A 17,546-nucleotide genomic window follows, 5' to 3' on the forward strand; every position below is an offset into this window, starting at 1 on the left:
ATAAACGATATTGAACAATCAATGATCCAGAATATTCTGTCTTACACCTAGGACACATTCACGACTCAATGATTTACTGACAAGAGGATAATGTATGTCTTGTATATTAATTAATTTAGTCACATGATTCAATTAATATCGCATTTTGTTACCGTGTTTTCCTAGACGACCAGTTACGTAACTAAAGATTGCTAATTGCTTATTATATCTATGAATTATAATGAGATTATAGCAACATTTTTTCTAGAAGTATTCAATAATCATAACTATAACATGACTAAGAAATATCTAAGCTTATATAATGAAGCTGAAGTGTTTATTTGTTTGTTTGATCGCGCTAGTCGCAGGAACAACATAATATTCTTAAAAACCAGAAGCAGGTTTGTTTAACGAGGAAATTACAAGAAATAGTTTAAACATGAAAATCAACTAAGATTAGTCAAGAACGCGGCAAAATCTTATTCTGTCAAACGATAACATGTCTTGTCATAATGACGTTCGAAAAAAGAATCCTCCAAGCATAGATGCACGGCTGAATGGCGAGGTGTCTATGGTCGCTCGTCTCTGCTGCCCTCTTTGTAACTACTGGCAGCTAACACGGCCTCTCCTGACACGCTGACGTCCTCGGCAGGATCTGGGTGAGCCTGGTTGAGTCTCGGAACACCTGCACATTCAATAAGCGAGTTGGATATGGCTCAATTTCGTCATGGTTTATGGTTATCGTGGTCATTATCGTTTTCCTGAACACATGACACTTTCAGAATAAAAATTATTCGAGGACTTACAAACCTCAAACAAAGTACTAATCCATTTAAAGAAAGAAAAATAAATAACATCAACTTTAAATCAAATAACAAGTACAAAATGAATAACAGAACACTGGTATACCACCCAGTGACTCGCAAATAAATAACGTCAACTTTAAATCAAATAACAGATACAAAATTAATAACAGAACACTGGTATACCACCCAGTGACTCGCAAATAAATAACGTCAACTTTAAATCAAATAACAGATACAAAATTAATAACAGAACACTGGTATACCACCCAGTGTAAGTGTGTCGAGTGTAAGGCTGAAACATATTAGTTGTACACATATAAACACACAACATACAAAGAAATCATGTAAATTATTAACCTGGTTTGGAGTGTAAAGCTGAAACATATTAGTTGTAAAAAGAAATACGATTACTTTTACTTATTAGTTAAACCGTGGGTGCAAGCGTGCACTCAAGCGCAAGAAATATGTTATCAAGAACAAATACTCGAACTATACGGAAGTCATAGTCAAATCAAGTCATAGTCAAGCCAGGGGCTCAAAATATACGGAAGTCATGGTCAAGGCAAGTCATAGTCAAGCCAGTTGTTCAGACTATACGGAAGCCATAAGCCAGGGGCTCAGACTATACGGAAGCCATAAGCCAGGGGCTCAGACTATACGGAAGCCATAAGCCAGAGGCTCAGACTATACGGAAGCCATAAGCCAGAGGCTCAGACTATTCGGAAGCCATAAGCCATGGGCTCAGACCATACAGAAGCCATAAGCCAGAGGCTCAGACTCGGAAGGCATAAGCCAACAGAACCAGCAGGAGCACCAGCACAGCAGCGCTCGTGCCGCGACCAGGAGCACCGGCAGAGCAGCGCTCGTGCCGCAATCAGCAGCACCAGCACAGAAGCGCTTGGGCCACGACACGGCCGTTACACATTCTCGTGTATAAGTCTGCGAACAAGCACTTACGACATACATTTCGTTCGGCCACTTCTGACCTTCAAAATCTTTCGTCAAATCTGGAAAGCTTTTCGCTCTCAAAGAAATAAATTCAAGGCATAACTTTGAAACTATGTCTCAGAAATATCATTATTACTAATCATGTATCAGCAACGCTGAAAACACAACTACCATTGCGGTTTGATAAGTTACGTGTAGTTAACTTCACTTCAGCTTTTGCTACACAGAATACTCATAGGTGACAATACCAATGGTTGGTACATTATTACACATTTTTCCACTAAATACAGCTAAGAGCATAATTACTTCCGATGTGTAATCAAAACAATAGAACAGATCACCGGTCCTGACCTCAAAGCATCTTGAATATACCGTTGCGTAGATTGCAACGCACTGCAATCCATTACAAAATAAAAATAGAACGGCAAAAACTTCGGTAATGGCGGATATCCTTACACCGCGTCGTACTTAGTAAAAGTGCCAATGAATCTAAACTGAAATCAAAAACTTTATAGTGGGAGTGAGACTATCCCACTTCTGATCTTAAAAACCAGAAGCAGGTTTGTTTAACGAGGAAATTACAAGAAATAGTTTAAACATGAAAATCAACTAAGATTAGTCAAGAACGCGGCAAAATCTTATTCTGTCAAACGATAACATGTCTTGTCATAATGACGTTCGAAAAAAGAATCCTCCAAGCATAGATGCACGGCTGAATGGCGAGGTGTCTATGGTCGCTCGTCTCTGCTGCCCTCTTTGTAACTACTGGCAGCTAACAATATTTATATAGATAGAGGTGCTGCCTCCTCAGGTTCGATTCCCGGGTCGGGCCGAAATCGCTTTATGGGTTTTAGACACTTTAGGAGCCTGGAAGTAAGTGATTGATACACCCTTGCATCGGAGAGCACAGGTCCTGCGCCTGATCTCTCTCCGGTCGTGTCGGATTGTCTTCCCATCAGGCTATGAGAATGAAGGAATAGTGAGTGCACCTGTGTTTGCGCTAATCTCCTTATATGAGAACAGCCGCCGTGGCCGATAAATCGGCTAGGAGCACATCAAATAGATAGGGGTTCTAAGAATAAAGATATAATAAAGATCACAGTACAGATAATAGGTAAACAAACATTATTATGCGAGCAGTTCAATGAACATACTTGACCAGGTTCTGGGGGTCTACTCTAATTCAACGAAACGAAACTTCGATAGCGAACGAAATTCAAACGAAGTTTCGTTAGTGACCCTACTCTATTTCATTTTCGGATGCGCATACGAAGTTCGGAACCATAGACAATTTTCGTGAACGAATGGAATCTATAATATTGTGTGGGGCTTTTATGATGTCGACTAAACTAAGTTACGGTTTTTACTTTAACTTGAAATTATTAAACTTTTCAGCTTTACTTATTCATGTAACATTATAAATGTGATTCATTGCATATTTCTTGTAATATTCATGCAAACAATCTAAACTTTCAGGCAAAAAATATATTTTCAACTACTTTCGACTCGACACTATAAAAAAACCCTTTGACAGTCATTGCTAACCAACTAATTTGAAGAGTACTATTTCATGCCAAAAATGGGTAATCACGGATGACAACCAAAAATAGCTACATAATACAATCTAATCATAACAAGGTCGACTTAAGATTTTTTGTTTGAATACTTTGATAAGTTTTCTGAAGTGTGTTTCTCAAGTGTCGTATTTAATAAATCATGTTTCCAAGTGCTTTTATACCAAGGTACGAGTTCCCTAAGGAAGTATTATGTCGTACTTTACTACAGTCCGACTTCTACGTACGTCTGCTGTATTTTGGTTCACAACAAGTTTTGTTTTGGATTTAAAAACTTCGTGAGTAGATATCATATTATACAAATGCAATATTTGGTTTCGCTCTAACACCATTGCCTTTTATAATACTAATCATTTATATTTTCAGTTTAAAATGGCTCCATATACGGGGTTCGGCAAATCCTCAACAAATCGAAACCGTTCTCAATTTCCTGGACGAACATAGAGATTTAGCTCGCGGGAGATTGAATAGTTGAACCCAGCCAGGAAGATAACCTGAGAGTCCAGCTGTAAAAGCTGCCTAAGTACCACCACCATTGACACAAAAATGCCGACTTTCACACCTTGTAAGTATTTTACTGTGGTATATTGAGTAATGCTATTGTAAATAAATTGTGCACAATATAGATAACATTTTTTTGAGTGTATTTATAAGAAATACTCTTCATAAAGAATACAGATTAACATTATACTATTGAATAATGATTGCATCTTTTTTATTATGTTTGCATATGGTATTAAAGGGGTCAAGTGTTAAGTTGAGAACTTTTTGTTGTTACTTAACCCATTCAAGTGTCTTAGCCATATTTTGTTTACGCTGTTGTTCTGAGCTATTGACTAAAATTGGAATGTTGTTTTGCAGCCTCTCGACATACACACTCTACAAGGAGACTGCCTACTACTAGGAGACTGCCTACTATATACTAGGAGACTACAGAGGATCTGCCAGCACAGGTGTAAGAAGCAGATTGTATCAATATGAAGAGGAGCGTGCACAGAGAGAGACGGTGCAAAACGCAGAGCTTGTAGGCATCAGGGGCGAATTGGCAGGCATCAGTCCTACCCTGTTGCAGCTACATAACACAATAAGGGAATATGTGGATAGGAATTAAGATTTTGTTAGTGTTTTGTTAGTGTTCATTAATTGTGTTTAATATTTCTTTGTTATTAATTTGTAATGTTTAAACAGGGTAATAGTAAATAAAACTTTAAGTATATAATTTATTCTTTTATTAAACTCTAAAGGAAATAAATAACATCATGTCAAATTCTTAAAATCAATAAACATACAGTTTTTCTGGAGCATGTTATGATGTGCTTGAGTAGAACTTTGTCCTACCTATTCCTTTCCAAAATTTGCACTAACAAAGCTCTGCAAAGTTGTATCTGCCTTCAAGAGAATCTTCAACAGCTTTATCTATCGGTGTCATCATATGCTCCCTTAGAGAGAATACCCAGAGTCACCTAAAATACACATGTATATGAAAATATGTGAATAACACTACTACACAATATTAATAATATAAATGTGAAAGTTTGGGGTACCGCTTTTGTCCCAACTTGTACAAATATATTCAAAATGCAATAAAGTCAAACATACCTAACAGATAAACTGTTTCATTCTGGAGACCCTCCAAGTGGCTTCTAATATCACACTCTCTCCAAATATAAGCATCATGTGTGTTGCTCCTCCAAATGACACATCCACATTTGTTATATAGTATCGCTGTCACATAATATCTGGAAAATAATAAAGGATTGATCAGCATCATAATAAACAACAGTCAATGCCTCAATTAAATCATTAATGTTTAGTTCTTATACTTACAACTTGGGTGTTAAGAGAATGGAAATATTTTCGATTCCAGAAGGTCTAGCAATTACAATGTGCATTGTTTGGAGGTAATAAAGGCACGAATTCCTGGGCACAACCCTTCGAAAAACTGCCGACTGAGTCTGTGATTTCCTACAAACTCTACGTCGGGAATTACGCTAATATTTAATTGATTGCGCAAGCACTGCCGGTTCCTTCTTCGCTCTACATGATCTTCACGTAAAGCTGCTTTGATTAAAAGCATTATTGTAGCCTTTGCGAATAATTTTCACACAAAATTCACAAAACGAAAAGTAACACGAAAATCAAACGATAACTCTTTTGGTTTCGTTGAATTTGAGGTTAAAATTCCGAAGTTTCGTCTGTCAAACTCAAATATTCGTTCGTAGCATTTCGAATTAGAGTAGGTTTATAGACAATAAACGTCAAACAATCTTCGTTCGTACGAAATTTCGGAACGAAATGGAACCGTGGTAAGAAGTTCGCGAAATTTCGTACGAAACTTCGTTTTTCGGTGAATTAGAGTAGACCCCCTGTTACGTAATGACCTCCGCATCGCTTTTAGAATAATCATTAGATTGCACTGCTCTTTTACTATACCTACAGAACCTATATATTTTGTTTTTATATATTTCAAAAAATCTGATGTGGCTCCAAGTCTTAAAGGAATATCACTCTATTTATCTCACAAGCCCAAAGTTTCTGAGTGTGTGTGCATGTAAGTTAGTCTTTTTTAAGCGCAAAGAACTGGACGAATATTAATGAAGAAGAAATTCTTAATAAATGTAGGCAGACTATGGGCTACTTTTTCACATCGGTCAAACTTCTGGCGAAAGCAAGTAATACCTATTTAAAGCTGAAGAGTGTATTTATTGGTTGATTCAAATAATATCAAGACACTCCACTAGGCCATTTTGAAAAAAAAAATCAGTGTAAGATATTCCACTTATAGAGAAAGACCCACGTGGCTCGGTTGAAACTGCTGTCAGAAGCTAGGTTATAACTAAGACTGAATATTGCATGTGATCTCATAGTTTTAGTCCAATTTTTAGTTTTAATTTGTCCCTAGGAGCCTGATTGTGTGTACATAAATTTATACATTTAATCTATAGTAGTGCATGATGTGCTTACCTGTAAGAGATTGATACACTAGACCCTAATTGAATTAATGTAACCCATAATTGTTGAGTGTACTCAATTATTGGTGAGCCAAATAAATAAATAACTAAATATTGTTCCAGAAACATCGGCTATTTAATGAGCTACATCTGCGCAGACGTGCTGAGCGTGAACACCATGCTGTGGCTGGGCCTGCTGGTGCCCACCGTCACGTTCTTCATCTTCCTCGCCATGCCGGAGACTCCTGAGTACCTTGTGAAGCAGGGGAAAGTTGATGTAAGTTGTATTATGTACTTATTAAGTTTGCCTAACTATTCATTTGCACCTAGAGTAGAACTTTTTTAACGAACTGGAAGATAGGCTAGGTTTTTCCCAATTATGTTTGGGTCGGCTTCCGGCGTGATCAGATGCCAGCTGCATCTGATCATGTATCGTACTAGTTGTATCAGTACTAGTTTTTCATGGAGCAAATGAGCTTTGTGACCTACTCAATTCAGTGACCTGGATAACACGATATGTCGAGTAAGACTGGCTATCAGACCTTCTGGCTTCTGACTACCTTTAAGGACTATCAAAGATGTTTAATTTAAAGCTGGGTCCCACAAATTTAACGTGTCTTCCAAAACTGAGGAATGCCTCATGATAGGATGGTCACTCATTCCTGAATCGACTGCGCCAAGCGTTACTTAACTTTATGTTCGATCGTCACATTCAGCAATTATTTAGCCACGTGCTCCTCTAAATAATAAGGTATTCAATGGTTTGGTGATACAAACATTTTGACTAAGAATTCATTGTTATAACTCCGCGTAGGCGCCTTTGTACTTAAGTAACATCCTTCACATAAATATTACTTCGATAATAACCATATGACTCACCATTCTAAGCTATTCTCAAGTTTATCGATATTACTATTATTGTTTTACAATGTATCGATAAAAGCATTAGCATAAGAAAACACAACCTTACGGAACTGAATAATATGCATTTAAATTAGTTTTTTTATTATCTGATTAGTGATGAGCCAAGTTCCGATAAAGCGAGGAAGCTGTCGATGTATAGTGATGTTTTATTATTATGTATAACAGTGTACATAAATGTTATATTGTAATGGAAATTGATTTTATAAAAGCATGTAACTGACCTTGATAGTAATGCGGTTAAAGGAGCTTTATCATCATCATCATAAGCCTGCCCTTATCTCAATTTTATATAGGGTCAGCGCAGTAAGTTTTCTTCTTACATACTCTTCTGTCTGCCGTCATCTCACACGTAATATCCTTTTTGAAAAAAACTTTATAGTAGTAGTTTGAGTAGGTGAGTGCCTTCAAAAAGGCATTACGTTATTTTGAAATCACGGCAAGTGCGCTGTAAATTCAAAAAATGTGATTTCATATTCAGTATTTACAAGAATCATCATCATTCACCTAGCCTTTGCCTGATATGTAGGGTCGGCTTCCAGTAATCGGATGAAACTGAGTACCAGTATTTTACAAGGAGCGATTGCATATCCGACCAGCTCCACCCAGTCACCCTAGCAACGAAAGCCCCGTGGTTGTCAAAATTTTTATAACGACTGCCAAACATGTTCAAATGACAACCGGGACCCACCAGTGTATCGTGCCTTCCGAAACATAGGCAGTATTTACAAGTATCTAAAGTATTAATTCTTGATGTTTCAGGAAGCAAAGACCGTGCTAGCATGGCTTCGAGGAGTGAATGTAGTGGACCGAGGAGTGGAACAGGATATCGAGAGCATCGTCAGGGTTGAGAAGCAAACGCAGGCCGACTCGCAGTCCGTTTGGAAGATAATCAGTAAGTCTTATTAATACTTGCAGGCATTTTGACGTAAGTTAAAGTAGACCCCGATAAAGTGGGTATAGAATATATAAAGTTCATATTCTGAATTTATACATGCATTGAAAAAAGTAATAGCAACATTATTTTGTGCGTGAAGACATCATTGCTATTATTTTAGACATGCACGGCACACGGCAAACTTTTGATCTGCCTGTTGTTTGATTGTGGTCACAATCCAAGGAGTTCTATAGTACCCAAGTTTCGGTCGGTATCCTAGCTTATGCACCAATCTTCCACAATACATTGGTACCTCGAGTAAAGCTTGTTATTATGTCAAAATGTATTATAGTCATCACAATTTCCGGGATCGAACCATTAGTTCCTCAACCATGTAAAAAAACATTCACATAATACTTCATATCTTTCTCCCACAGTGCAAGACAAGCCAACATTCAAGGCCTTTATCATCACCCTGATCATCAAAATCACCCAGCAGTTCGACGGCTACCTGATAGTGCTGATCTTCGCTGGTGTGGTCTTCGAGAGGGCCTCAGAGTCCATCAGCCTCAAGCTGAGTCCCAACAAGCAGGTCATGATGATAGGCGTCGTACAGTTGCTGGGGTCTATCGTCGCTACTTGCATTGTTGAGAAGACTGGTAGAAAGGTCAGTATGTTTTGGATATCATTGATTTGAAAGGCATTGAGTTTTGGGTTTAGACCTTAATTTGAATGCGTCGTTAGTTTAATAGTTCCAGGCTCCTCTAAAACGTCAAAGAAACGGTTGTGGAAGCTAGCATAAAATCGCGTTTATTTTAGATCAAAGGATTATTACTTACTCCTCAAAGGATTATTACTTCCAATGGAAACCAATCTTGATTTGTGACAAGAGGCTTAAGCTTATAACAAAAGGATTCATAACATAAAAACAACTTTGCGAAATATTTTTGGAGATAGATGTACCTAAACACAACAATTTCTGAAAATATTATCAGGGTTATTTCCAAAAACTTCAAGTAATTCATTTCTCGCCGGTCATCTGGAAGCCGACCCCAACGTAGTTGGGAAAAAGGCTCAGGAGATTATGACTTTTCAATCGTTTGCTTGACTTTTTTAAATTACATAACACCATATGGATTTAGCCCATATTCATACAATACATATTTTCACACAAAATAAATCTCTTTTTATCTCTCTTCCAGCTTCTCCTAGTAACAACATCATTCGCAGTGGGCGTGGGTATGCTGATCCTGTCAGCTTGGTTCTACATGACGTCCTCAGGCATGTGGCTGCCGGGCTGGCTGCCGGTCCTCGCCATGTGTATGTGCATATTCGCTGATGCTGCAGGGTTCCAGCCTATATCGTATATTATTATTACGGATCTGTTTACATTCCAGGTTGGTAAATACTTTGGTCTATTTTGTGATGATGAAAATAGTGTGGTTTGCTTTATGTCTTAGATAAGTTTAATTTTGTGTTTCCGCATAATTTTAGTGCCAATAAAAGAATCGTTAGGTACTTCTAAAAATGCCAAGATTCAACCGTAAATCATTTGGACTCTGCCTTTTAAAGACATCTTTACAAATCCCTGCACCTGTAATATTAGGGTAATTTAACGGCAATAATTGTAATAATAAAAACAGCAAGAGGTCTCGCAAAAACATTATTACATACATGAACGTTCCGATTAATGCTCAAATTCAGCGAACGATCAACTGCAAACCTCCTCAATCTCAAATATTCACTTCTATCTAGTAATTAGTACTAATTCATATATTTTTTCATTCCAGCTCCGCGGCACAGTATCAGCATTCGCGAACGTCTGCGCGAAAATGAGCAACTTCGTTCAAACGAAATGGTTCACCATCCTCTGCGAACTCATAGGCATCCACTGGACCTTCCTATTCTTCGCTGCCGTCTGCTTTATAGCTTGCTTCTACAGTGTCATATACTTCCCTGAGACCAGGCAGAAGACCATTGATGAAATATACTCGAAGCTCTCAGGTAAGGCAAAGAAGGATGATAGTAGGATTGAATCAGTTCCTTAATAGTAGCTTTAGATGTGTCTTGTAGCTTTGCCTTTGGTTTTCCTAAAACAGCTCAGTAGACTGTAGTTGTTTTTATATGCAGATAGGAAGAAAATTGAGAAAGGGATATGTAGTTATAGTCTTGTGAAAAATTCCTTTCTCTAGCTCGTCTGCATCAATATTTGTGTCATAATAAGATTGCATTATGACAATACTTCCAAAATGCCAAATTTTCTGATTGCGTGTTTTATCGATATTTCTGATAATCGATATTACCTGAACCCAAGGGCGGATCCACCGTTGTGGGCACGATGGGCATGCCCACAACCTTAATAGACTTATGTTGATGATAACACAAGGGAACAAAATAATACTTTTTTTTTGTTGCATTTAATTTTATGACTGTTGTTTACTAATTCGAAGTCACCATATTTTTTTTTCTAACAGCTTCAGTTTTTGAGGTAGTTTTTTGTCCCAAAACTTAAAAAAATTCGCACTTTACGGTGGTTTAAGTCCACTGTTGAAAACGTTAGATAAGTTTAAGTTAAAATTGAAAGTAGAAAAGGATAGCACCCCCATAACGCCCTCTTTCAGCACTTTCCGGTTAAGAAGAAGCGATGAAGAACAAACTTCCCAGCAACACAGCTGTCTATTACAATAAAATTATTATTATTTACAATAGGCACTATTTTACATTTTTTTGTTGTTTTGGTATACCGTTTACTCAAAAAAAAATCGCTTTTTTTTTACTTGTTTGGGTGATTTCGTATCCCAAGACTCCAAAATTTTGCGCTCGCTACGCTCACAGCTTCTTAATTTCACAGTCCTTTTTTTATAATTTCTTTAGGTATGTTTGTGGCACGGAACTCAAAAATTTCGCGCTCGCTCCGCTCGCGCTATTTCATACGGTTTTGTCCTGCGTCTTCGTTTTTGGTTTTATAACTTGGTAGCTATAAAACAATCCAAAAAGCTTGATAAACTCGCGCAAAAAAAAAAAACTCACAATCTTTCCACTTGGGGCTTTAGTAATGATTGCACCCGGTACATAAGCTAGAGACGGAACAGATAGTGAGCATAATATGCGTTTAGATATATACCTAAAAAAAAAACGTCAAATATCTTCAAAAAAACAAAAATCTTCGCGTTTTTAGCATTATTAGATTCGTTCGTAATTTTATTTTGTCGATTTTTCTTGTGGTGCTCTATAGGTAGCCGCCCCGGGTACCACCCGATGCTACGCTGCCACTGGTTAAAGTTGGGAAGTGCACCAAATGCGTCAAACCGTCAAAAAATATAAGTTACTAGCCGTTTTCCCGCGGTTTCACCCGCGTCCCGTGGTAACTACTGCCTGTACCAGGATAAAATATAGCCTATGTTACTCAACTGAACAAACAAACAAAGTTTTCCTCTTTATAATATTAGTATAGATTGATTGAAATAGGTTTGAATCGAAACTAACTATTTTTTTTTATCGGGTCCTACTTCCTCCTAAGTTTATTTTAATTCCTATATAATGCCAAAGTCCGATGCTCAGAAAATATCGGAAATAATTTAATTCAATAGTTCATAAACGACTTGCATGATTGCTAATGAGCATGTTCATGCCCCGACTCGTACTTAGCCGGTTTTCGTGTAGCTGTGACCACAACCTTTTTTGACGGCTGGATCCGCGCTTGCCTGAACCTTGTTTGTGATCCACCTTCAACAAATTTTCTTTGAGATCGTTAAAAGTCAAAGGCCTAAAAATAAAAAATCTAAGAAATGGTGCCTCAATATCCGTCCAGTGTTTTTGAAAACCCAAAAGACAAAGCGTCGTTGGGAATTCTTGTTTTAATTAATAAATTGTTGTGATTTTGTAATGAATTTATTTATATTGTGTATTCTAATTATAATTGTATGAAGGTATTTGTATGTGCGTCTGTGAATGAGTTCCTTGAATACACTGAGTGTATTTAGTATGTCTGTTTGTATGTGTGTGTGTTCGATTGTATTGAATATCTTCTAGTGTCATTATTAGTAATTAAGGCACTTTGTGTGTGTCCAACAAGTTATTATTGAAAATTTTAAATTAAAAATATCTCAAATTGGTCATAAGTTTTCGTAAGGCCATTCCGCGTTCGCTTTTAATCCATGACAGTTGGTTTAATTTTATTTGTTTGCTTGCTCATCATTTGCTTCTGTGTGTTCTCTATTTATTCGTCAGTAACAGCTGAAAGTAAAATAGCTTCTTCATCGTCTACTTGTAATAGAATATCGTCTTCCAAGTCACCTTCTAAGTTTAGGCCTTCAAAATTAAATGCAGCGTCTTTTGCTTGAATATTATTATAATCAACAGACTTCTTATGAAAGTAAACATGCAGCTCGTGAATTAAGTATTAGTCCTCCTTGATTTTCGCTGTTTTGCAAGTCCTAATTAAGTTATTCACATTAATTATAGTAACAACGTCTTCCGTATTGTCAAAAATAAAGAACTTTTCAAATGTCAATTGAAAGAACAATGTAGTTTCATGATGTTCCTCCTTGATAAAAAAATCCAAGAAAGAACAGTCAATTTATTAAATAAGCAGGCAGATCAAAAATAAAACAGTTGTCACTATTCCTATTTGGCTATCCTTTCCCGTTGTATGTTGGAACGCAGATATATCTTAAAATTAGCGACACACAAGCAGTCAATGTAAAAAAATAAAAAGGGTGATCAAAAAGTAATTAAGTATTACCTTATTTAAGCAGTTGACTGTTTTTCTTACTGTGTATAAAAATTAATATTGTTTGAATATTTTTATGTAATTTGATGAGATAATGTTGATGCATAATTATATTGTTAGCAATTAACAATTATTTTTTGTAAAATAAATAAATGATTTGAATCATGTCTAAATAATTTTACAAATACTTGAATGAGTTCAATGAAATTATGAACCATTGTAGCAATTTGCACTAAGATGCCAATTCTTTGAAAGTATTGTACTTATTCGTTATTTATTTTCAATTATAATTTTCGATTGAAAATAATGTTTATTATTTTACATTCTTCATAACTGACAAGACCACACACTATTTTATTTTTCTGATCTGACATTATTTGAAATCTATAATATTACTGCAAAATTCCATCGGGAGGCGCTGTATGTAATGACGTCACTTTTGCCGTAAAAGCAAAACAAATGACAAATTAGTTCTAAACATTTTCACTAGATGGCGTTAGTCACTTTAGAATTAAGTTTGACAGGCTTCTAACAAGAACGCCAGTGTATGATGATGCGTTTTGAAAACGCACGAATATAATTTAAAAATAAAATGTAAATATGTGATAATGATAATAATTTTAAAATAATATATTGTAAGATCAAGACTTGTTATTAATAAACAGTTATCAAATGAGTGTTATTTTTTTATTAATAAAGTTATTTTTCTTTCTTCTTCATCACTTAAAAGTAGGTAGGTTTTTTCTTTTCTGTTTCTGTAAAAGCTTCAAATTGACATGAACCCAACTCACATTATGTTCATTATGTAAAACTTATTTATTGCTACATAATAAGAAAACCAATCGTCCCATTCCTGGACTGATCGCTGTTTTCTGTCATATATTTAATTTTTATATGTTTACAAAAGTAAAAACCAGGCACTAACCAACAACACAATAATGCGACGCCTTGCTAATATTTATTATCAAAACAGATGTTAACAAACTGTTGCTCGCTACAATTTGTAAGGTCACTAAAGTAGGGCAAACTTCTCTCATCCCAGTATGACTTCAATATGTTTGTTGTAATCTTTCTTCATGGCGAAGTGAAATACAAAAAGAAGTGAAAAACAAGCGGAATAGCTGCTTACTAAACTAAATAATCCAAACTATCTCCACGACTAAGCAGTTTGTTTACTTGAACATGTTACACAATGTAAGATACCGTCAGCCATCAATGCCACCCATGGTATTGCTACATAAGCGTCTTACATCACTTGATCTCACACAAAAGTACCTATGTAATGTTGCCAACAAACAGTTTTGTAATCACAATCAAACTAACATGAACTAAGACAGTTTGGATATCATTTAAACATCTTTGGCAGTCGTTACGGGTAGTTAGAAGCCAGTAAGTCAAACAACCAGTCTTGTCCAGGTAACTGGGTTGAGGAGGTCAGATAGGCAGTCGTTCCTTGTAAACACTGGTACTCAGCTGCATTCGGTTAGACTGGAAACCGACTCCAAAATAGCTGGAGTCAACATAACAAAACACGCTAACATTAAAACATGATCAAAGTCAGTGTGAATTTTGGGCATTCCAGATTTTTGTTTGTTGAGCAAGATAGATGTTTGGGTCTAAAATTACACATGGCAGATATACCAAACTACTATGTTAATGGAAAATGTCAACATACAAATTGTAGTACCCTAGCACTTAAAGGACCCTGTGATTTATAGATCTTGGTCGTCATGTATAAAGGTAAAGAATGTTCATGTTGCAGATGAATATTTGGTATATTTAAGCAGAAACGGTTTGTTGCAGTTCTTTGGTTTGTGTTTTCGCTACATTTTTTTTTCCACAGTTATTGTTTACAATTCGGTATATTTCCACCGCTTTCCACTAAGTTTTTATGTACAAAATGTCACCAGAAACAAGTTCTGTGTTTGCACACAGATTATTTTGATAGACGGCTTCACACATAGTCCTAATCTTCTATAAAACTGCAAACGTTATGCTCTTAATACTCAGTAAATTAAGAATCATGCTTCTGTAAACTAGATAAGATAATTTAAAGACAATTAAAATCTCAACAACTGAAAAACCTTAATTGTTTCTTTTGGAATTCCCACATTAGTAGGTAAGTAAAGGTAGTCAAATCTTTTTCTATATAAATTCGTTACTAACCGACTTTATCTATCAAAGTTGTAGATGTTTTCGATCAAGATCTACTGCACTATACATAGCGGATAGAGTAATTTGTCCCCACATTTCTAGTAAAACAACTCATGGTTCTGCGAAATTTGCTGCAGGAACATCACACCAGTCAAGTGTTGAGAAAAACACTACTATACGTGAGACATCAAATTCAGATGGGTAAGCTTATTATATTTAAAAATTGACCTTCCCCAATAATTGGGGCTACCAAACACAGAACGAATTTTCCAAATTGAACCAGTAGATCATCAACATACAGTCTAACCAAGAGGTATTGGGTTGCCCGGGCAACTGGATTGAGGGGGTCAAGTAGTCGCTCCTTGGAAAGCACTGGTAGCCTCTAGACTGGAAGCCGACCCCAACATAGTTGGGAAAAAGGCTCGGAGGATGATGATGATCATCAACATACATTAGTGCGTTCAAACCAAAATAAGTATAATACCAGTCGAATAAATGATAAGACTCACAAAGACCATACTGCACAAGGCTGGCACAAGGATTTCCGAGATCAGACATCGAGGTTGCAAAGATCACGACCTTCAAAAACCATCATACAAACAAGTTTAGTACTCTTCACACTTACAAGAGGATATTATGCAGACGAGGAAGGAAATAGGCACAATTTAATATAATTCCTAGCCATCTTCCTGTGAGGAATTTGTGAATTATTGTTTTATATGATTACCTGGGTAATCATGAACTTGTGACATTCGTGAATTAGATAAACCAAAATGTAGATGATGCTGTAGTTTTTTCGAGTGGCATAGGGATGTCTCATACTCTAATTATTAAGAAATTCATATTCTAATTTATTAAGAAAACTTAGCTCGATTTAGTATTGAGATTGTGCGTTTTGCACCGACTTTTTTTCAGTCTTTTTTTGTCATGATCATTAAATTCAAAAGAATTACGCTATCTCAGAATCCGAAGGGTTGCAGAATTAAAGTGGGTGGTTTTAAGCACGGCGTCTGAAATTACTTGATTTTGTTTGGGAAAATAATAGCTAGAAAGTGTAGAATGCCGGCCATACAAGATCATTCCTATAGTCAAATTGCCAAGATACTGCACGCTTGATTAGGTAGCTAAATTGATCGTGGGTAGGCGTGGATTGGAACAACTGTCATAATAACTGTGATTGGACGATAAAAATGATCTTGTATGGCTAGCATTATAATACACATACCATAAGTATTTGAACTCCTACATAAACCTTTAGATACATAAATATAAAAAATAATAACGATCTTAGTAATTAATACTTAATTAAATATTCCAAAAGCATCGAGCTAATAATATAAAATTAAAGATTTTTGCCAAAATCTCGTGTTTTTTAAGTAAAAAATATTTACTGAAGAGCTTATGTAACGCATTTTAAATTACATATGAACATTGTAGGTAATAAACATTACTTGCTGACAAGAGTACCTATTTAAAGTTACATACATATCTAATAGGTAAGTTATAGAATTTATCGCACTATATGTTTGTAGTCTTTTAGACTAAAATGTAAAGTTACTAACAGCCAGTTTCTCCATCAAAAGTTAAAGCCAAAGTAAAAGTCAAAGTAATGTCTAAAGTAAAAGTAACGGTCAAATTCAATTTTTCTATTAGTTTTGCTGTCACTTTAGCCTTGAAAAAACGTATTTGACCGTTACTTTTACTTTAGACATTACTTTGACTTTAACTTTTGATGAAGAAACTGGCTGTTAGTGAGCAAGTATAAGTAACTAGACCTCCATTTCAGCTTGATCACCACCGATCGCCAATAAGAAAGAAGAAGAAGTAAGTATGCTTACGAAAAGCTCCGACCTCCTCCTGAAATGCAGTCTGCAGGGTCATATAAAAAAGAGAATGTAAAGAATTTTGAGCGAAACCTTCTAAACAGTTTTCAGCTTGTGCTTATAATTATAAAGAGAGTAGCTCCTGCGAGTAGTTTCACTGGCATTCAGCGGGAACTTCTCATCGATAGATGGCCTATTTAAAACTGAAAGATTTTTTCAACCAGACCAGTAGTTCCTGAGATCAGCGCGTTAAAGCCAACAAACAAACTTAAGCTATATAATGTTAGTATAGATTAATTAGCTAGATAAAGCACTGCTGCTGACAAACTCTTGTCATGTGAAAGCAAGATGATCTTCTTCCTAGAATATCAACTCAATCCTTCTGATATCTTTACAAATAAAGAGATGCATAATAAATGATTAAATTCAAAGAATTATGATTGTTTACTTGCTCCGACTAACTGACAACATTTGCTTTACACTTCATGATTTATTGCAGACCTAGCTGTAGCCAGCGGTTTTAGCTACACCCCGAAGGAACTACTATACTCACTTTCAGATAAGAAACAGCCTAGTTCATTCTGATATGTTATTGAAAAATTCGCTATAATGGATGTTTATCCATACACATTCTTCACAACAGTTAAATTGTACCGTGTCTTGAAATATGATCAGTAGCGGCTTTAGGGTAGGGCGCGGTTGGGCGACGCCCCAGGGCGCCGGACATAAGGGGCGCCGCAGGCGCCCCCAACCAATCCTTGATTAGAATTTTACTCCTATT

The 17,546-nt window shown here is 36.2% G+C and overlaps 1 protein-coding gene and 2 long non-coding RNA genes across 3 annotated transcripts in view; 2 read left to right on the forward strand and 1 right to left on the reverse strand.

The window, feature by feature from the left end:
• Positions 1 to 10,356, forward strand: part of LOC124641328 (facilitated trehalose transporter Tret1-like) — a 31,280-nt gene extending 20,924 nt beyond the window's left edge. The window contains exons 4-8 of the mRNA XM_047179390.1: positions 6,382 to 6,535; positions 7,942 to 8,074; positions 8,494 to 8,723; positions 9,259 to 9,453; positions 9,847 to 10,356. Of these exons, the coding sequence (XP_047035346.1) occupies positions 6,382 to 6,535; positions 7,942 to 8,074; positions 8,494 to 8,723; positions 9,259 to 9,453; positions 9,847 to 10,104 (970 nt within the window). The 3' untranslated portion in view covers positions 10,105 to 10,356. The remainder of the gene's footprint in view (positions 1 to 6,381; positions 6,536 to 7,941; positions 8,075 to 8,493; positions 8,724 to 9,258; positions 9,454 to 9,846) is intronic.
• Positions 2,914 to 4,218, forward strand: LOC124641331. The gene is made up of 3 exons (XR_006985664.1): positions 2,914 to 3,585; positions 3,674 to 3,872; positions 4,169 to 4,218. It is a non-coding gene; the product is annotated as an uncharacterized LOC124641331 (long non-coding RNA).
• Positions 4,522 to 5,244, reverse strand: LOC124641329. Its single transcript, XR_006985663.1, has 3 exons — positions 5,135 to 5,244; positions 4,907 to 5,046; positions 4,522 to 4,770 (listed from the first exon to the last, which is right to left on the reverse strand). It is a non-coding gene; the product is annotated as an uncharacterized LOC124641329 (long non-coding RNA).
• Positions 10,357 to 17,546: the final 7,190 nt, after the last annotated feature.

This window comes from Helicoverpa zea, chromosome 22 (genome assembly GCF_022581195.2).
Source record: "Helicoverpa zea isolate HzStark_Cry1AcR chromosome 22, ilHelZeax1.1, whole genome shotgun sequence".
Lineage (NCBI taxonomy): Eukaryota > Metazoa > Arthropoda > Insecta > Lepidoptera > Noctuidae > Helicoverpa > Helicoverpa zea.